This window comes from Aquila chrysaetos, chromosome 10 (assembly GCF_900496995.4).
Source record: "Aquila chrysaetos chrysaetos chromosome 10, bAquChr1.4, whole genome shotgun sequence".
Taxonomy (NCBI): domain Eukaryota; kingdom Metazoa; phylum Chordata; class Aves; order Accipitriformes; family Accipitridae; genus Aquila; species Aquila chrysaetos.
Genome location: NC_044013.1, coordinates 2,677,878 through 2,699,955, shown reverse-complemented (window position 1 = coordinate 2,699,955; position 22,078 = coordinate 2,677,878). Strand labels below are relative to the sequence as shown.

The 22,078-nt window shown below is 43.9% G+C and overlaps 1 protein-coding gene across 3 annotated transcripts in view; it reads right to left on the bottom strand.

Moving 5' to 3' along the window:
• Positions 1-22,078, bottom strand: part of LOC115347732 (schwannomin-interacting protein 1) — a 235,215-nt gene that overhangs the window by 177,280 nt on the left and 35,857 nt on the right. Inside the window, exon 1 of one of the 3 annotated variants that reach the window (XM_030029408.2) lies at positions 8,525-8,629. The exons of the other annotated variants lie outside the window; for them this stretch is intronic. Coding sequence (XP_029885268.1) covers positions 8,525-8,533 — 9 coding nt within the window. The 5' untranslated portion in view covers positions 8,534-8,629. Of the gene's footprint in view, positions 1-8,524; positions 8,630-22,078 lie in introns of those variants that run through there. 3 annotated transcript variants of the gene reach the window in all.

The window sequence follows — 22,078 nt, the reverse complement described above, 5'->3', positions numbered from 1 at the left end:
GTATAAATTAAGAATTTTGCATCTGGCTTTAAAATATCCTGAAAGTACTCAGAAACACTACCAAAACTTTGCTGGGTTGTACCACTGCTGTTAACATCCAGGCTTATGCAAGAATTTATCCAGAGTAAGATACAAACTGCTGGGAACATAGGGAAAGGGATTGATCCATTCACCCATCCTCTTACAGGAGGGGAAAAAAAAAAAAAAAAAAAAAGTGACAGAATAAACACAACCCACAAAACCTAGAAGCTGTTCTGCCTCTCAACCCCTCCGACAGGTACCTACAGACCAGGCAATGCTCCCAAACACCTCTGCTTCCCCACGTCTTTGAACTGTGCCCCAAAGACTTTAATCCCATTGCTTTCCATGGAGCTGATAAATTGAAGGGGGGGTGCTTTGGCCAGCAGCTCATGCCTGCTAACCCTTCTGCAGCCAAGATGAAATCAGGAGAGGAGAGGAGCTCACCCTCCCAGGGAATGACTTTGGTAATTCTTCGAGCACTAACTGCATGCTAGCTGGTGTGCAAACCTTCTTGGCAAAATACCGAATGCACAAGGACTAGATTTTTTTTTTTTTTTTTTTGAGGAAAGGTCACTCCTCTACAGCCATTATTCAGCTGCACTTAATTGTGCTTTAGGAAGTAGGTTAACTAAATCACATCTCTCAAAAAGGCTTAGGAATGACTTTGCTTTCAAAGCTGTGCACTCTGTGTTCCTAGAGAGCCCAGGTATGTAATTTTTCAGAGGAGAAATGCCATTTGGTAATTAGCTTAAGTGATGTAATTTTCTTCCAAGGATAACAACACTGACTTGCAGCATCTGACGTCTGGCGACCTTTGCAGCTGCAGCTTCATCCTGGAGAAGGATGTGAAAACAAAAAGGAAAAGTCCTACAGCTGGTAACAGGGGCATGTCCACCGTGCCCCACTCTTGTCAGCAGTGGGTACCAACAGGTCAGTGATGGGAATAGCCTACCAAGAACGTCCTTGGTTGCCTTTCACCATTCTACTTCAGGTTGTGATACCCTGTTAATCTCCATATCCCTTGAGTTTGCATTCAAGATATTTTTTTCCTTGGGCTTTCATAAGAGTCATTTATTTCCTGGTTGAAATATGAAAGCCTTCAATATCTTACATTATGCAAGATGGGCTGTTGGCAGAGATCGGTCAGCTGGGGAACTAGCAAAGGCCAGCCGTCCTCAGCCCTTGAGCTCCTCCTGCAACACCCATGTCTGACTGGTACTCAAGTATCAACACAGAAGTAGTTGCTTATTCAAAACTGGTCTACCAAGAGCAAGAAAACAGAATATTAAGAAGGGTCTAAAGGGAAATACAAGAGCTGTTGGGTTTGCTTTGCATTCATGAATAACCTGTTTCCAAATGGATGTGAATTCAGCTCGTTAGGCCATTTGTTGAGGTGTGGCCGTTATTCCTGCCGCTTCCTGGCGAGGGACACGTTGGCAGGCAGCTAGCATAATCACCAGCCATTTCTGCTGAAAGATTTCCAAACCTAATGTTTCTGGGATTACGCCCAGGATGGCAAAAGAAAGATCGAGCTCAGCTACCTCCGGTGCTGCAGAAATTGATGCGAGGATATCTGCCAAGAGGCAATCTGAGGCAGGACTGCAGTAGATGTTAACATGCCCTAATTTGTTTCGTGCTTATCAAGAATAAGCAAGATGCACTAAATTAACACACCAGAGTTAGGACTCACTAACATGGATGAAGGTGTGGTGGAACTTGTGGAAGGGGGGGAAAAAGTCACTCCAAAAGGATTTTCCTCATTTCTGATCATTCTCAGAGTGAGTAGGGTTGTAAAGTGTAGGAAACTGCATTTTCTGATGTATTCGAACATTGTGTAAAGATGTTTCTGTTCATTAAAACAAGCTAGTACAGAAAACCCTACAAAGCAGTCTGTATGGTTTTCTTTGGGGGGTGAAGGAGGGAGGTCTCTTTCAGTTTTTGCAAATTGATTTACCTTTTCCTTAGGAGCTTCTCAAAACACTCCTATCAGCCTAGGAACAACTTATATTTTCTGTAACAAAAAGCTTCTGTCCTGAGCAGTTGCAACCAGACATGCCTCTGGACAGGAGACACACTTCCACTTACTTTCGAACAAGAAGTTGATTGTGAGCCCCTGGAAATGGATATTTGCTACTGTACAATTTATCCAGCAGGAAAGCTGGAGCTCTGAAGGGCAGGGACTAATATTCTATGGAGGGCATCCCCCCAAAGGGTATCCAAAGATTATTAAAAATTAATATCAAGTTTACAGTGCCATACCATAACACATCTCACTCAAATGTTACTGTGGAGCAACTTGCAGACAGTGTTCATTTACCTGCAGCCAATTTAATTGCAGAGAACCCCTGCAACTCTTCCACAAGGCACAGCGCTGCCCAACGTATCTTTAGTACGGGAAATGAAAAGTATTTTGCCCTGAAACTGCAGAGGGAACAAAAATCACCTGTTTCAACTTCCCAGTTTGTTTGTTTGTTTGTTTTCCCTCTTGTAGGAGAGAGCAGGTTTGTAGGCAGAGCTAATATCTTTCATTACACCAGCTGATGCTGCTGGAAACACTAGCCAAGCTCCCGGACTCGGGAGCCATCTTTGGCACTGAGAGAGCAAACAGCAGACAACACCATGAGACATAAGATGAGAGATACTGCTGGCACGCTAGATACGCAAAGCGGGATGACCACGGCTTGGAGCAGAACCCCGCTAGTTGGTATAACAAGGACACGAAGGATACCACGATGCTGCCACCACCCGAGTCCCTCAGCAGGAGGGTCTGGTGCAGCCAAAACCTACCCATGCATGGGTACGGCCACCTTTCACCACCACGAACTTTCTAGCCCCAGCCCTGCCCACATTAAAAGATTTGTCAGGATTATAGATGATGGTTCATACCTGCACTCTATCTCACCCATCTGTAACACTGCATTCTGTAAAAATATCAGATTTCTGACTTCACCCACTGTTTGGCAACAGCAGTACCATGGATCTTTCACTATAACAGTAGCCAACAGGTATCGTGATGTCTCCAGGTACCAAAATGCTACGTAGCTTCTAGAAAAAGAAGCAGGAGCTTTCTACCCCTTCCCTCGCTAAACCACTGGTGCCTTCCAGATCTGATCACAGCCCATCCCTGGTGGGTCTTGCTCCACCAGGGAGGACCTGTGCTGGGACCTTCCTCGGTCCCACCTATGCCTGGGAGGCCCTGGCAGCATCCCTTTGTGAGGCCATAGCGGATGGAGAGCACGGACCAGAGCAGCATTCCTAGCATTAGCAGACACTAACAGAATAGCTTCTGTGCATTTGGTACAGTTAAGAGCAAAGGGCATCTTTTTTATTATTAACTTTTTTTTTTCCAGTTTGTGATCAGGGGAGGCTGCTTCCTCTCAAATCTGGAGTTTAGCAAATATCTATCCCCGAAGAAAATATTACATTGTGTTCTTCAGGCAGACAAGCATACCACGCAAACAACATTACAAGGTACTGTCCATTCCCTCATATAAAAATTTGATCAAACACAGTCATTAAATTTGGAAGCAGTAACGCAACCGAGGCCAGCTCAGGTACATCCTACTGACACCTAATCAGAGAACATGCACTAGCTATAAGGTCTGCGGAGGTAATTCAGCTTTAGGTCACAGTCACAAAATCCAGTACGGGGACTCACAGAAGCTTTGCCTAGACAAACATGGTTGTAACCTACTTGCTCAGAAAAGCAGGTTCTGCCCAACAGCATCACAACAGACTTTCCCATTCCCACCTCACCACAGCCTGGGGAGAAATCCTGCTTTCCAGAGAGCCACAGGATGGACACAGTGACACACCAGACCCATCTGGGACTCACGCAGGCAGGGACTGCCTGAGAAAAGCAGCCAACTCTTTCCAGAGTTGGCAGGATATTTCTATAAGACAAGTTACACATTTTCTCCCCATGACATGCTTTAAGATTTCTTCTTTTAAGGTGCAAACATGAAAAATAAATAACCACAGGAGAACCCCTTGCTGCAAGCGGTTGCAGCACTCGCATCCCTAGCCCTTCCAAGAAGTGAAGGCGAATAACACTTTCTTACCTGTTTTTCTCCACCACCACTCCAGTACAACAGCAAAACAGAAGGCAAAGGACGGCTCTAACATCTGTCAATGGAAAGGCAAACCCGCCCTCTCCCTGCTCCAGGAGGCCCTGGCCCTTACCGAGGGACTAGGCAGGGAAGGGAGCAGTGCTGGCTCCCACCCCCACTGGGGTGGAGATGCTGGCACCTCGCTAATCAGCTTCCTACACCCTCAGCCAGCCAGGCTGGGGCTAATTACAGGTATTTCAGGTGCAGCAATAAGAGTAATTACAACAGAAACCCCTGCAGCAGAAGCCTCTCTGGGTTTTAGCTTGATGCACTAAGATGAGAGTGTTTCATAAAACCTCTGAATCACTGCAAAAACTAAACCTCCCGGGAGGAAAATGTGTCTGGGGACCACCAACACGTTTAATTTCTTCTTCCTCCTGTGCTGTTTGCCTGGGTGCAAAGGGGAGCTTTGGGCAGAGAAAGTTCAGCAAAATCTGTTGCTGGTGGGAGCGGTAGATTTGTGCCGCTGTGAATTGTACCGATGCTACAAAGTGTTTTTACAAGTACTTTCGGGTAATTCCATAAAGTGACTGGCAACCGTGCTGCCACCCCTCAGAGAGGCAAAGGGCTCAGGAGCACTTTCCTGCAAATGTCTTTGCATTGAAGTAGCTTAGCTGTTTTCAGATATGTCAGTTAAAATTGGGCATGGTGGGTTGATTGCACCAATCTCCGCATCCAGCTGGCTGGCACAGAGCATCAGATACAATATTCTCAGTCCTGGGTAAGAATTACTAGAGAAGTTTACCATGTTCTCCTGGTTTTATTGTTCTAATTTCTTGCCAGAAAGGTTGAACGGCGTTGCTGATGTTGAAATGCACCTCATCTGTGCTTTGCATTTAATAGTCCTGTTGAACACCTACATTTTATAGGTGTTTTAAACACTTATAATTTAATAGTCCTATTTAAACAGCTCATTGAATTCTGAAAATAACTTCAAGTTTTACTACAAATTTCTTTTGCCACTGAATGGTAATAGAGATTTTAAAAAAATGAATCCAGTTGCCTGATCCAATATGTGCTGTATTCATTTGGGCACGGAGCTTGTCACAGCTCTTTTTCAGTGCTTAAGTAGTAAAATTTCATTTGGCTTCCTGTAGAGGTTATTTTGCATACTATAAAAAAGACCCTACAACAGGAAAATATTCCTATTTTCAGCATAACTATGCCTTTATCATCTTATTCATTACATCTCTTCCTACCACAATAAATAATTCCTTGCAATTCCCTTCCTTCAAAACTGCAGAGTTTCAGACTGGTGAGTGCTTTATGTTCCCGATCCTTTCCTATTTAGCCAAATTATATGTATTTCACTTTTAGCATCTTCCCAAGAACCAGCTCCTCTGAGCCGTCGTGGCCGGCAGGAGGACTGACCGCAGCTGAGGTGCATCATTACAGCCGATGCTGGAGGTCAAATCCTGTCTCCAAAGGTAGCTGCCTCTGCTTTGAAGCCTCTTGCTTCAAGGTGTTTCTACATCCATTGTGCAGACTGCCTGGGAAATGCACCCAGTCGTATGGGCTGGGAGCTTCTTTCCACTTTGTTTCCCAACAGCTCAGGCTGGATCATTTAGCCCAATTTAATCGCCCATTTCAGTGTCTACATACAAACCATGTTAGCCTGGTTCTACCAACACCCACTTATCATCGTTCACAGTTCTCCTGAGGACAATTTTAGGCTACGTCTACCTTCACTTTTTTGACATACCTTTAAATGAAGTATTGTCTAAGTTCAGTTGACTTTCTCGTTCTTGTAGAGATGTTGAAGAAGAGACCTGATCATTGCTCTTGCCTAGTAGATATTTTCCCAAGCACTGTTTTTTCTCAAAATCACATTATATACTCTTCGAAGGATCTGACCTTGCTAGATGAAAATGTCTCCACATCTAGCTTCTGCTGAATCCAGGGAGAGCAGAGCTGACTTCATCTGTCTCATGACCAAACTCCAATTAAACTCCTGACGACATCGTTGTTTCATGAGAAATTTTCATGTTACCTCTAGTGTTGCTGCGGGTGATTTTGCACACCCTATTTACTCATCCAACCTGTCGTAGAGGAGTGTATTTGAACTCAGGTAACAGCCCTCCTTGCCCAGCGGACAGCAGAGCCACCTGGGACAACATCTGGAGGCTACACTTCTCCTATCCACCTGAATTACTGCCTTTCTAATGCTCCGGGGTGCTACAGTGCAGGCTTTTCAGATGTACAAAGTGTTAAATATTGGGTTTACTGTGAAGCTTACATACAGCTATAAGTCTGTGTAATAGTTACAGGTATTCTGAAACACTAAGACTTCACCTTCAGAGAGCATACTTACAAACAATATGTCATTTATTACTGTGTTTTCTTTGGCATCCAGCGAAATTACTGTAAGTAGAAACATTTTACTTGCATTTGATCTCATTTCTGTATTTCAGGTCTATACAAGCTTTTAAACGCAAAACAGATGATCTAGCCCTTGGGCGTATAAATAGTCTCCTTGCTTTTATTGAGATTACATGAGTCCACAAACTGCAAGAGTATGAACCTGCAGGACCCTTGTGTAACATAAAATTAGAGTTTTAGGAGGCCAGAGATTTAAAGCAAGTGAAGGTCTCCTATAGTATCTGTACTTTGAAACGCGTAGTGCAAGCAGGTGAGAAAAGTATTTGACACAACGCACGAAGCTTTACAGTGCTGCATTGTGAACATTAAGTGAATCCCAGCATCTTACTACTAAGGTAAATTCTTTATGTATTTCTTTTATTTATAAGACTACCCATAGAGCTTATCTAGCCTATTGGAAAGCTGAAAAACTTGAAACAGGCAATAAAGGGAATCAAAATATATTCAGCTCTATGTAAATTAGATATTCCTAATGCATTCTTTTTTCCCGTGCAATTTAGCAAATTAGTTTACATTGTCTGACGAGTTGTCCTGGAAAACGTAAAAGCTCAGATTAATTTTAGCTTTGGAGAAATGATAATTCAATATTTGCTTATTTACATCCACCCACACTAGAATGAAGAGCCATATCTTCTATGCCATGTCAGAAATATCAATACCAACATGTTAAACCTCCTCCTCCTTTCCCACTGAATTAAGAGAAGCAGCGGATGCCACACGGTGAGGAATTGCCTGTGCAGGATGTATCCTCACCTGCTGCGTCAGAAACCTTACCGGGAAATGCCTGAGCTACCACTCACAATTAGCTTTAACTCCCATGTGTTGTCTCAGAAGCATGTTAGTCTGCTCTATCTCTTCAGAGTTAATAGCACCTAGTTTTATTTTTTACCCCGTGGTGTTTACATATAGGCATTTCAATGCATTGCCTTCTGATGGATAGCTTTGTAACGATGCATACAACATTTAAGCGGTCTGTTTGTAAGCAGAAGAAAATGAAAAAGCCTCATGGGCTATTTCTGCCCTGTACTGAGCTGACATACAGTTTAGCATCAGGTGTAAAGATAACACACTGTGTAAGCTAGTCTTGAGGGAAGTATCGCTAAAGGAAGACAGACAGAATTTGCTCTTAAAAGAGCTTTGATGCTAAATACATACAACTAGCCCCTCCAAACTAAATCTCTGCCTATTACAACTACTATGTTAGGAATGCAAAAAAAAAAAAAAAAAATCCATCTGAGAATAACTACTTCAGTCCTTCGACCATTGTCAGAGCCAGGATTGGTCCCCACAGCGTTTCCTGGATGACTTCATAGGAATCTAGCAAGCTGCCTGTACTGCACCCGACAAAAGCTGTGAGATTTTACATGTTGACAAACAGCTGAACTCTTGGCTACGGGAGCCCTACATTGATCTGCTTACTATTCAAGGGCTTGTATTTAGAGGAGCTGAAATGCCTGCTGAATACCGAAGCTGAAAAGCCCTGTAGGGTTACCCCATGAACCGTAGCCACATTTTTTTCCAATAATTGCAGAGCAAAAAGAAAAGGGCAGTTAAACCTAGAGAAATTCTGCCACAGCAGCATGACCACTGCTCAGCAGAGCCCTCTGAATCCTCAGGCATCTTTAGCAAACACTGTTTTAAATTGTTAGCACACGAAGGCGATTCTCTCCTTTCTGAGCCTACAATGTAACACAGCCTTAAATTTTGGTTTCCCTAATAAACTTACTGCAGCTCTGTCTGTGGACATTAGGAATCGCATCTGCTAATCTGTATTTGTTCAAGCCTCCTTATCTAAAGGAAAAAGTGCTGCTTGATTTAAGATTCCTTGAGGAAATCTGCTTGTACATCTCTGGCTGGCGAGTAAAACAAACAGCATCCATGTCCCAGTAGGCATCCGCCACCCCCCCCGACATGTCTTCATTTAATTAGTTCTAAGAAAGCCAGTCTATCCAAAAGCTGACAAAGATGCACAAGAGGAACGCTTAAGTATGTATTTAGAAAATGAAATACATTACCAGCCGCATTGTGAAGTTTCTGAGTCACCTGCAGGGAAACAAGGCAGAAATCCGACGTTCACACACTACTCCTGACTGTACCGGCGCCCAGGCTGGCTCCTACAGAATAGCAGACGAGAGCGAAGCTGCAAACCTTTGAGTTGAGCTCACTCTATAGGCATCAGAAAAACCTCAAAGAAAAAAAAAAAAAAAAGAGCGAGAGCGGGAGCGAGCAGCCCACAGACAGCAAGATGAGAAACTTCTGGCAAGTCTCCAGCGCAGGAATGAATTTGCTGTCATTCAGAGACGTATAGCGATGGAAATGAAGGGAAACTTGAATTTACAGGCGGATTTGGATCCTGCTCTAATCGTTCTGCAAAGATGTGCAGGGTGCAGCTCAGCTCATTTTACAAGGCTCAACTAGAAACAATGCTGGATCAAAAATTAAATAGCATGGTAGGTATATATACAGATGCACAAACATACATACATATATATAAGCCAAGGTGCCAGCACAAACTTCGATGGCTCATTCCATCAGCTATTTGCTGTGAATTTTATTAAACCCAGCACAGAGGTACAGTGGCAGCTAAAATTCCTGTTATGTATCAAAGTGGATTCACAGGCTTTTATAATGCTCTTTAGGCACATAAACAAATTTGTTTAGGTTTCTTCTAGTATTACCAGGAAGCTAAAATACATTTTACAGAGATAATTCAGATGTTTTCAAGCATGTGGCAAAAGTGTCAGCACACTGAGACTAAACTTGTCCAAACATTTATGCCTTTTCAGCCAACGGAAGGAAAATAAACAAGTCCATAGTTGAAATAATAAGCAAGAAATATTGCTAGCTGCAAATATTTCATAGGTCAAAAGAGTCCATAAGGCATAAGCAACCGTGATCACTAAGAAAGCGTTTAAATCTGAATTTGTGTAAAATGCAAAAATTGGTGGTTTTAAATGCTAATAGTCAATATGGTTAATTTGGGTGTTTTGCACTGAACCCTGGCTCCAGCACATCTCAGGGATGTGCAGTCTGCTGTGTTTAGATATTTTGCAGCCGTGTATGCAAAGTGAATGTCAACTCATGAAAAATTTGTAAATAAACACTTTCTTGGCATGAAAAGGGAAAAAGAGGCTCCACACAGTGTGGGTTAAACTGCGTAACTGAATTCAGCTTCTTTTATTCCCTACCCTGATAATGCACTCATTTAAAATCTGGTTACAAGTTCAGACAGTGTCTTGGTAAATATAGCTCCTAATAATTACAGCTCTCCAAATTAGAAGTAAGGTTCCTGTAGATTTGGATTGCTTTTAATTTAGCTAACAAAGAAGAGTAAGAAGTCAAGCTAAGCTAAATAACTGGAGGGATTCTTTATTGCTTGTTTTCTTCCTATTAATAAATCAGTCCTCTGTGGGAAGAAAATCAAACAGTAACAAACAAACAAGAATTCATTAGTGACACAGAAGGCGATGCCAAGGAAGGCAGAGGAGCTCCATGACAAAGAGCAAAATATTTGCCGCCTATTTTTGGATATATAGAAGCAGAAACATCCTTAATGTCAGCGACGCTACAACATTTGGTTTATCTCCAGTTTTCAGTTCCAGCCCTGCAGATGGAGCAGCCAAGAGGCGCCAGCTGTGCCCAGCTGTGTCGATGTCAACTGCAGCAAGGCACCGTATGGCCACCGGAGCCCGGGCTGTCCCCGCTGCCCCCGCGCTGGGAACGCGGCTGCGTTTGGTAATCACCGGCCACGTCCATCTGCCATCCGGATAAGCACAAAGGCGTTTTTCAAATAATCCCATTTCTCTTCTCTCGTACGCGCTTCCCTTTGCCTCCAAAGACGGTGGCACGCTGCAGCTGGATGGGAGCTCCGAGCAAATGCATTCCTGGCTGGGGGGGGGGGTCCATGGTCACCCTCCAGCCCCGCTGCAGGCTGCAGATCCCGGGGCTGGCTGGGTCTTCTGCTCCGGATCTCAGATCATTTCTTCCCCACGGACACACAGACTGAAGGCAAGCCGATGCCACGGGTGGGTTCGGAAGGAGGAGGTTTCCTGGTGGTGGCTGAGCAACCAACCCACAATGGTTGTGAATGACACAGCTCCCAAAATATAAGCTGAAAACTCTGGCCAAAACTTACTCGCTGGTTTGCATTGCAGATTTGCATTTCTTACCAGGGAATACGGGCATTTATAGAGGTAGATAACCTGTCTTTGAACAGCATCATTAGTACAAGCTATAGGGGGTATCTCTAATGAAGTAGGGAAGGTCAGGCATTTCAGGACATGAAGAAATTGGCCCAGGCACTATTACTGTTGAAGGCAAAAGCAGTGATTTAGAGACTGCGTGTACCATCGTGTTCAGGTTGATACTGGACTCTTTGTCTAAACCTGTTGGCGAACTCCACTTTGATCACGGGGCTGACGGCTTTTTCTGCCTCCGAGTTGGACTGAAATTACCAAGCAAACCGCGGGCTGACAACACACATGTAGGAAACTGAAGACTGCTGCGGAGGCAGACGGAGCATCGTTGGGATGGCTGAAACCTGGTTCAAAACTGCGCTTCGTCTCCAGGTCGGATGGGTTCGGGGCAGAGCCCGGGATGCTGTAGCGGGGCGAGCTGTCTCCTCGCCTGCCTCGTCCACCAGCACAGGCACCCGCCGGCTTCTCGGCCAGGGATCTTCTTGCTGGCAGCAAGTAGGAAGCAGAACAAAGTTTGAATTCCCAAGGCCAGACCGAGCTTGCAGTGCTTGAATTTAGAGCAAGCCTGCTTTGACTTGCACGCAAAGCAGCAGCAAAGCCCCGCTCCCATATTTATTAATAAATCAATAACAAAGAGAAAGGTACCGGCAAGCACCCACCCTGGGAACAGGCCCCTGAGATGGGGATGGCCGGGCAGGCGGGGGAGAGCATCTGGCTTTTCACACCTGCTTGGGTTTGTGTTTTTTTAACATGAATCCATGCTGACCTTCTAACAATTCCTCCATGCTCTCATTTACACCCACTTTCTTCTCCAAATTTCCCTAAATTTCTCCCCAGATTCTTTTTTTCAATTTGGAATTCCCTGAATTTAACCCACCTTTTGCTGGAATATTTTTTGTGATGAGTTTGCTTTTCCATGCATCTTCATTTAGAATCACCTGAGAAGTATTTTCACTGGCAGCATTGACTTGCATCACACTTCCTGCATCTTATTTTAATTTTCCCACTCTAACCATAAGCAAGAACTGCACTTGCTCACTCACACTCTCCCTGATTTTCCCCATGTAGCACCAGCAGCTCCCCCCAACCCTTCTTGCTGCTACGGGAGGAAAGGACCTAAAGACTGAAGCAGCCAGTTTCACCATCTAGCAAGCAACCTCACCAAAAATTAAGAAAACGCATCAGGGCTATAAAAAGGGATGAACTCTCTGATTGCACGAAGTGAAACCTGGGAGACCCGGGAAAGGTAGGATCGTATATCTTATTCCACCAGTTCCCTGCCTCTACCGGCGCCTCATGCTCCTGTGGCACAGTGAGTTTTTCAAGGATTGTAACACTTTGGTCTAACTCATGTCTGTGGGCTCAATACAGAGGCACCTGGGTGAGGCTTAACGGCTGTGATGAAGAAAAGGTCAGACCAGATGATCAATGGTCCTTTCTAAGGATTGAGATTAAAAAGAAACCCCTGCCGCTTGCAGGATTTAACCTGGGGAGTAATTACACCATGGGAAAATATTCCTGGGGTTTGTGCAAGAGTCCATCAATTTTAAAGCATCCCCCCCGAAATGACAGCTCCACACCTGGGGAAGAGCCAGGGACAAAAGCTGTCCCAGCGCAAACAGCTCTGGATTTTGCAAAACTAACTCACGAAGTTACTGCTTTGCACCACAAGACTTTTCCATGTGCGGTCCCTGACATCCGAGATCCAGCCGTGAAGACCCAGCATCGCCTCGCTATGAACGCGAGTAAATACTTGGAAAGTATCCTGTCCTCAGCAACATTCCCTATTGCTACATTTGTGCATTTAGAATATCCATTTCTGTCAAATATTTTGGCATATGAAAAGAAACACACACTTTTTTGACTGGGAAGATGCTGAAGCTGTCGTAACCTGTTAGAGTTATGGGCTCCGAGGGGCTGGGCAGAGGAAAGAGTGGTAGCAGAGAGCCAGCATGTGAATATTAGCTATACAACGGATTTTCCTGAGCTGGATTCTGTCTAAATTACATATTGCACCGAAAGTCTGAAATGTATAACATGCTCAGTAGATTTTTTTTTTTTTAATTTGTCCTCTGTCTCCCTGTGACTGAAGAGAGATCATTACCAATAAGTAATGAAAGTTGCCAAGCTGATGAAGCATGTTTTGCTCGGAGCTAATGTCATTTGAGGTTGGGTTTTTTTTCACTGTTTTTCTATTTGCTGTCTGACAGCCTGCTGTGCACATCACTTCTCTTAACCAGTGTCTCCCAACAACCACACCAGCACAGCCATAACTTCCAGCTCCAACACTTCTTCATTTAGCTTGACACACAATTATTTTTCTCACAGCAAAGACAGAACTCAAAACACCTTGGCCTGAAACAGCTTTCAGGTCTCTGTTACACATCTTTTCTGTGCGCCCGAGGTTTTCTTCTCAGAGCATTGGACTTCTGCCTTTAGAGGCTTCACAAAGTTTCTTGCAATTTATAATAGCAGATGATTGACTGAAAACCCCTCTCCCTTCTTTGAGCAGTTTTGCAGAGAGCAATATCATTATATAAATTTATATAGTATAATTTATATAAATAACAGCTGAAAATGAGTCATTTGCACTTCTCCCATGCTGTCAAAACCCAGTTCCAGGGCCAAAAAGTTACGGTTGGCTGGTACCAGGGGCTTGGGGGAACGCTGTGGAGGGGACCACCGGACCCCTTTCCCCAGGAAACCCCGGGGAAGTTGTACAGCCCCCCTCCCCCAGCTTCCTTAGCACCAGTGACAGCATTTCCAAATTCAGTCTTTGGTTTACATTTTGATTTCCAGGCATGCTCATTTTTTATAAAAACACAAGTTACATCCATAAGAAGGTGCTTATCTAATCTGGATAATATTGGTTAGAGAAAAAATTAATTTTTCACTCAAATAACAAGATCACTAGAAAGCTGCTCTTTGAGCCAAGTGCTTTATCAAGATCCCAGATGTCATTTCTATCATTTGCCTATGCAGAAAAGAGAGAAACAAGGTTTTTGGCAGAGCTGCAGCTGCCCTGACCCACCCATGCTTGCCCCCATGCCTGCCGCACTACAGTCAGCTCGGTTTTACACACTCTGTTAGAAGGGTTTGGGTTTAACCAGATTTTGTTCATAATCACTTTTTCACATACTAAAATAAAAACAATTCAGAAGAAGAAAGAAATAGCAAAGTAAACAGCAATCTTGCAACCATCTGCCTACCGCAGACGAGCCAGGTCGTGCACAAATCCACGTGCAGAGAGGGAAAAGGACTTTCCTCTGCCCCGCCGTGATAAAACTGGGTGGCTCGTCGTGGAAGAGAGTTTTTGCCTGGACATCAGCCCTAAAATTTTATGCAGCTGATGATGCTTGTTGCTTCTTCCTCCAGATGCAGGACCTGAAGTGGGTGCATTGGCAGCTGCCTGAGGCTGGGACCAGTGGGACTGATGGGTCCTCCCTGTCCCCAGGTTGGGGACTGATGGTCCCCTGTCCTCGTGACCCCATTGCAGCACCCACATCCTCCTGGCAGACCTTGCACACCCCATGGCTGCAAGATCGGAGAGAGGGATCCTCAGTCAGACTTTGCAGCAAAATACAGTTACACAAGACCTATGGTGGCAACTTTTACTAATCTGTCCTAGACAAGATTATGGAAGAAAAGAAACGTGGATTTTCTACTTAAAGAAAGGAAGCCCTGGGTATCTTGGAATAATTAATAAGCTGAATTACTCTATCTGTAAGATAATAAGGCACCATTAGAAAAAGATCCAATTTTTATTATCCAATTTTTATCAGAAATTAAAATTAACTGCAGTTTAATATAATTCAAAGTCGGCTAATTATAGCTCAGGCAAGGAGGATCTATCTTCTATGAACATATCAGATGCAGGACGAACTGCCTCCCCTCCCTGTGCCCTCCCTCCAGCCCTGCCTGGGGGTCCCAGGGGCTTTTGCACACTCTGAGCCCCTCACAGGTAAGGTGACCACCGTCCATGCAGGGCAGCAACAGTTCTCCTTTCTATCTACAGCAAATCTAGGTTTTAAGAGCATTTTTGATTTCACGATCAACTGTGTGAATTAGGAAATAAACATTCACCTATTCCTGCAAACGAAGCCTGAGCACTGCTGTTTGACAGCCGCTGCAAAGATGATGATTTTTTTTTAACACCCGGTTTGTTTAAAGGAGGAATGAACAGAATCACTGAGAAAGCTGATGGATTTTCTCTGCCCTGCAGTCACCATGGGCATAAGACATTGTCCAGATGCTGCAGATGATGCCTTGCAAGAGTTAAGCTTGCCACATTATACCCCGAGTAAAAAAAAAAAAAAACCAAGAGAAAATCCAGCTCAAACATTACCTCTCTAAGTCTTTTTCAAGAAAGTTTGCAAGCCACAGCAAGGCACCGTGACAGACTCCCCAGCCGGCTGCACGATTGCCTCCCACCATGCCACACAAAAGGTACACGCGTGTCTGCTCTCAGCCAGAAACCCTGATTTTTGAGCACAAAATTAAGCTGGAAAGATTGACGGTTCCTGCACTGGGCAGCACGTTCCTCGGTTCATTCCCAAGTCTGGTGCCAAGACGAGAAAAATCAACCCTTGGTCCTTCTTCAGGCCTCCAAAACCCAGTTGTCCATGAAGTTACTTGGTCTCCTGTGCTTCAGCCCCTCTTCCTCACCTCTCCACGCAGGAAAACCCTCTCTGCTCTCCCCAGGAGCCACGGTTGCCCTTTCCCACGCTCCCAAGAGCTGACGGCCCGGCAGCACGACCACGGCAAGAATTTGATGGATGGCCTTGGGACAGCAGATGGAAAGGGAGAAGAGCTGGTTCCTGCTCGGTGCCTGGTAGAGCAGGAAGGATGCAAACAGCTATAGCTGTGAAAGCGAGGGTCTGTGCAAGTTGCTGGTATCCAATCTGCTTAATTCCTATTTGCTTCTTTAAATAATGAGGGCTCTCTGCCCAGCTAGCAGATTTTAAGGCAGCCAGTCAGCCAAAGCCCAGGAGCTCCTGCATTCCTGTGTCTCACCCAAAACTGCCTGTGAACCCTCTTGTAAATAGCTTTAAACCCAGGAATTAAATCAACAAAGCTAAAGGAGTATTTTTCTCACCCAGCTAATTAGTCGGATAAGAGATACGCAATGTGGTCTAGAGAGCTAGTGCTAAATATATATCCAGCCATACATGTATATACACATAATTTAACTAGGGACAATATGGTTTAACCAGCTTTTTCCAAAGAAGCAGTTCCCATCTGCTGAAGTGAACTGCATTTGCGCTGCGTTTTACAAGCCGTGGTGCTTTGGCCCTCGCTGCCCGGGCAGGGCTGGAGCAGGGTGGTCCAGCTGGAGCAGGATGCTCCTCGACATCCCCAGCTCTCGGGGCAAGATCCGGGCGCATCTCACGCCTCTTCTCCAGGGTGTATCTGCAGTACAGGCAACTCCTGAGCCACAGCCGGGGCAATCTGTCACCCATCATAGAAAAAGGATTTGTAAGGTCTGTCCTTGACATCATCAGACAGGACGCGTGCCATATATGCTGTGTCAATACATCTTCACAAGCCTGTGAGGCTATGTGTTGAATTGTTTTAGGCTTTTGACCAGCACTGGACCTAAGAAGCAGTCTTTCACTGTAATCTGGTTTTAAGAGCCTTGAAAGGCTGGCTAAAATGCGCTTACTGTATACTGAAGAAATTGTATCCTATAAATAGCATATTAATCATTTATGGCAATCAGCTATGGCTTGAGATTTTAAGCTCTACACTCCCTGAATGCCAATGGAAAAGAAGAGCAAAGCTGGCTCCCTCTGCTCAAATCTCATACCTCTGGGGAGCTAATTAGCGTGGAAACACTTGCTGGAAATTTTCAGCAATCTCTTAGTACTGTATCTGTTTGGGATTTCAACTCTTAGATACTACAGCCAAACAAAAGCTACTGGACGGCTCTAACAGCCTTTGCCAAATTTCAAGAAGCAGACTTTAATATATTTAAGAATGCAATTATTGAACTGTCTAATTCAAATATTGTACTAAGCAGAAGTTGTCTCATCCTGCCCGCACTCAGTCGCTTCCAGACATATTTATCCAACAGAAAACAAATCCTGGATGCTGTTCGCTGCGGCGTTATCACACGGGGGTATCTGTACGAATCTCTAACTCCTTTCAAAAAGGCTGGTTTCATTTTAAGCCTGGAAAATGCAATTTCCTAGCATCCACGAAGAGGCCGGTATCATCTCCCATTTTGCCAGGGGAAGGGGATGGAGGGGACCGAGCGGTACACACAAAAACCCACCTTTTCTGATAGGATGCGATGCGCCCAGGCTGCAGAGCCCCAACCCCAGCTGCCCCAGGACTCACCGCTTTCAGACCTTAGATCTTGCTTCAGATGTCCCTGTCTGGATGAAACAGAGAATTTACCTATTTCATGCATGAGATGGAAGCAATTGTGTATCTGAATAAGATTTTATGATTAAACAATTACTTTAAAATAAAACCATTCTGTATAGAAATGCCCGGCAAATACTGGATTTAGACATGAAAGCACCTGGAGATGGCTTTGCCTGCTCCCATCTACATCAGGAGGTAACTTCGGTGCCTGCATTTTGGTGGTGTGAAATTCCCCCTTCAGTCCTACCTGGTAGATTACTAAAACCCAATGTTAAAAAAAAATTTAATGGCTTAAGTGGGAACTGGTTTTATTTTCTCCAAAGACACGGAGCTAGAATTTACTGTATAAAAGCAGAGGTAAGTGGCTTCGGCCATAATTTGCAGCTCCCCACTGGCTCTGTTTGGGAGCTCAGACTGATTGATGTGCATGTAAAGATTTACAATGCAAAATAAAGAATAACTGATTAAAGTGGAATCCACAGCATTTCAGGACCTTAATGAGTTGTTGGAGAAAATTAATTTCCATGTTTAATATATGCAGACACTATGAGGAAATCTTAGAATTTAATTAATCACAGCATAAAAAAGTTATTGGATATAATTGTAAGTAAATACTGCTTAATTATTCTTCTAATACCATGGCTAATTTAGAAGTCATTTCCCCCGATACTGTTCCTGGTTCCGTCTGCTATGTATTTATTGGTCCAACTACAGTCTCCACATTTTTTGAAATAATGGTACATTTTCAACTTCTCCGTTCTAAAACCAACAAATTTGTAGCACAACCCCCGCTCACAATCCCAGAGCAGAGCCGTATGGTGCAAAGCCCAGCCTGCCTAGGAAAAAAGCAGAAATAATACAGATTAACATTAAATTCTCCTTAAACTCAGTGCTGTCATTCCTATCCCTTTTATTAGCTGTCATTTGTAATTAACTAGCCTGCTCAAGACCTATTTCAGCTATACTTCCCCTTTCTGATTTTATTGTGAATGCTGCTCTGTTTAAAGCTTCACAGTGCGTATTTTTTTTCATTCAAGAGGCTTCCCAGAGCAACGATCAACAGTACTTTGAGTGAATGATATATTTTAGAAACTCATTTATCTCAAAAATGTTTATTTTGAATGTCCTTGCACTGTGCAAGCCAAGTGGAAGCACTTGGAAAGTATGACATTTGTCTTTCCATAGGCTGCTCGGCGAGATGCCCTTGCTTGTTGAAAGTGCAATCCCGACTGACTCCCATAGAGCTTAGATGAAATCCAGACATCGCATGTCAGTCTGCAGTAGGAATGAATGGAAAAAATTCAAAACACTATCCTGTTTCCTACCGACACGATTTCAGTTCTTTAAAACGCCCCTTCCAGCCTATACCTTCAGGAGTACTGGGATTACAGCCAGCTGAAACACCAAAGCTTTGCAAGGGACCATGACATCTTATGTGTGGGTAAATGCTAGCACTGCATTAATAAAAAGCTTTGGGGGTTTGGCTGCTGTTGAGAGACAAAGCCCTGGAATAACTGAGTATATACATCACTGCATACATATGTAGGTGTCCATTGCTGTTTAGGGCAGGTCTGGTCATTGGCTCTATTGCTTTAGTAATACCGACTGAAGTCCATCATCCTTTCTGAATTTTGAGCCAAAATTCACCTAAAAAAATTAATCATCTGATTTAAATACTAAACCTTTCTTTTGGAGAGCAAACAGTAAAAAAAGTCATTACGCTGCCTATGTCAGCCCCCTTCTCAGGCCAGCCCTCAGGGTGCAAGTGCGGGGGGAGATGCTCTTCCAGGGGGCTGGGAGCTGCTTTTCTGCTGCCTTGCAATTTCTCATGGTTTTGCTCCAGTTAATTATGGTTTTTAATTAGTCATTAGTGGTGCCTGGGGAATAAGATAAATGGTCTCTTCTGATTTATAAAATTTAAAAGATTGCATCAGTCTAAACAAAGTGAAATCTTGGATTATCACTAATTGCGCCTGGACCCGACTGATGCGCCGCTGCAGGAGCCTGGATGGCATCGACGGGGAGCCTCCTCCTAAAGGCTCACCACGACAAGGAGCTCCGCTGCCAGCGTGGTATTCAAGACACATGGGAAACTCCCCAAAAATAAGGAGCGGGGGTAGATTTATCTGCATTCCCTGGAGCACATGGCAAGTAGCAGAGCTCGTACCCTGCAAACGGGCCCCCGTGCACTGCGGGAATCGGCAGCAGCTCCGCGGTCCAGCAAAGATCTCAACGCCGGCGTAGCAGCAGGCACCAGCTTTGCAAACAAGTTGTCCTGGTGGCATCGTGTAACTAAACCATAAAGGACCACTGGAGGCTGTCACAGAAATCCACTGGGCAGGAAAGGCAACGCCAGCAACGTCCCTCTTTGCAGCAGGATGTTGCCGTATTTTCTTTTTTTTTTTTTTTTTTTTTTTTTTTTTTTTATATAGACATCAGCATCTGCCAAAGCCAATTTAACACGGTTCACAAGAACGCTGTGATCAATACCAGCACTTAACATACAGGATGGTTACACTAGAAATAAAACAATTTGGAATAGGAAAAATAAAATAAACCAATGTTTTCCTTCGAAATATCAAAATGAAACTTTTTGCGTAGAATTTTTCCCAACCAGAAGCATTTAACCAAAATTCATAGGAATTCATAAAATACTTCCCTTGATCCACACCTCCCTTTTTTCTGGCCAAGGAACAGCAGCCAAAACATTTGCTGCAGTTCTACCGGCTGCCCGACAGGTTTTGACGTTACATGGACAATTTAACCATTTTCTCCTTGGGAGATTGCTCAGGTGACACTGAGGTACAGGGGGACCTGACACTACTGACCTATATGAAATACAGCATTCATGTCAGGAATAAAATTAATTTAAACAGAAACGTACCATTTGTACCCACACTGTGCCTTCACATGCATTTTTCAAATAATGAAGGGCTCGGGCGCCGCTTCCCACAACTGACGCGCTGATGCGAGACTCCCATTTCAAGGCTCGGATTTTGTGGGAAGCACGTCCGTGGTGTGAGGAAGAGGGACAGGCTTGTCTCCTGCCCAGCCCCAAGCATCCCACAACACCATTACTTACCAGCATCTCTCGTCCATCCTCCCCTAGTGACCCTTCTCACGTGCATCAGAAACACAGCTTCAGGGGCAAGAAAAACCCCTCAAGTTGCAAATGTTATAGAATAGAGAGAGAGCCTTGCCTTAAACGAGAACTTTGCAGACAGGCTTGCAAAATCAATAGCACAGATGTTGTAGTCACAAGTAAGAAAATGACACTTCATTAACATGATTTTTTTTTTTTTAACTAAATTCAATGTAATCTACTTCAGATAGAAAATAAAAAAAAAAATCTGCCACTTTTAGATCATTTTGTTTCTGCCAAGGACCATCTGAAAAAAGCAAGTCCTGTGAGGATGCAAAGCCCCTCCTCTTGCAAACAGGATGGCAACTGCCCTACTATTTTTTTCTTCATGTATAAAAGGCAAATTCCTCCACACGTTTCTGTAGACAGCTGCACCTGAGTACAACGCAGGGCCTGCACATGAGTAATTAGGACCAAAACGTGTTCTCCTTGCTCATCCTAAGAGCAGAGAGTTAAGAATATTGCAGTAAAGGCTGGTTCTTGCAGCACACGTGGGTCTGGTTCAGGGACCGACTTTGGGTTCGCGCTGTGACCATTGCACTAAACTCACAGAAAATATTGCACCCTGCAAAGCACAGAATCCAGCTTAAACTGCCGTGGGTAGAGAAAAGCAGGGGGTTTTTCCTCCCAGCACCAAAAAGCAGCTGCAGATTCCCACTGGTCAGGCAGGAATAAGAGGAATAATTCCATTGGACTTACAACTTCTGCTACTAAACCAGCAGCGGAGCTGCCACAGCCCAGCGCGCCGGCAGAGCTGATGCTCCTCTTCCACACGAAACGGTGCAAAACCCTGCGGAGGACTTTGTGCCTTCATTCCTTTTATTCTAGCTGGCTTTTCTACCTACAGCTACCCTGCCTGAAGAGAAAGGACACGTTTGCGCACTACGCTCACGTGTTTTTTCATCTCTAGCCAGAAAGGTACTTTCGCAGAAGTCAAACTGAGGTTGAGGAGGAGAGAATCGCTGCATCATCCCAATATTTTCACCAGCTAAAGTATTTCACACATCAACTGGGGGATTTCACAGGACTATGTAGCAGGCTGCCAACAGCAAGCCCAAAATTAAAACAATTTAACTTTCAAAGGCTTCAGCCTGAAGAAAAACATAATCTTATTTGTATTGAATGAATTTATTTTTTGAAATTAACTTTGTTGAAAGCAGCTTTTTTCCAAGACTTCTCTGATAAAGGGCACCAACCACTACATAAATATAAATTATCCAATTTAAAAAGCCTGTCTTTCAGCTCAAAGAAGCGCCATGACTACTCGGTAATTCCCCAAGGTGAGGCTGGGAATATAATGCACCGGCTGATATATAATAGCTGTCTCACATGTGAAGAGTAAAGAGCCATTTATGGAATTTTAGCATGCAGGAAGACTAACATGTCTATTAAAAGAAAAACGTGAACTCTGGGTCTCTCATCAGGGACTCATTTAAATGCAATTTTGCTAAATTAGCTGCACTAAGGAGCCAATGGAGGAAGGCTAACTGTAAACCCAGATAAAATAGTACTTCTTTGGTAATAGCAATTCATATTAAAGGACTCCAGTGGATAATAAGTCATTACTAGGTAAACATTTTTTTAATCCAGTATATCCTAAAACAAGCCCAGAACTCAGCACTTCATACTGTTATCTGGTAAACTGAGGTTTTACACATTTCATTAAAGAATTCCAAATGCATCATTTATATCTAAGCCATGAAGGGAAAGAAACTGGGACCTGTTAGTCTGATCTCAAACATATGTGAGACTTCAAAAGAGATTTTAAAAAGCAAGAAAGGCTGGAAAATAGGACATAAGGCAACACGGGTTTACCAAATGACACTAGATTAGCACAGTACCTTCCTTTGATAGATTATTGC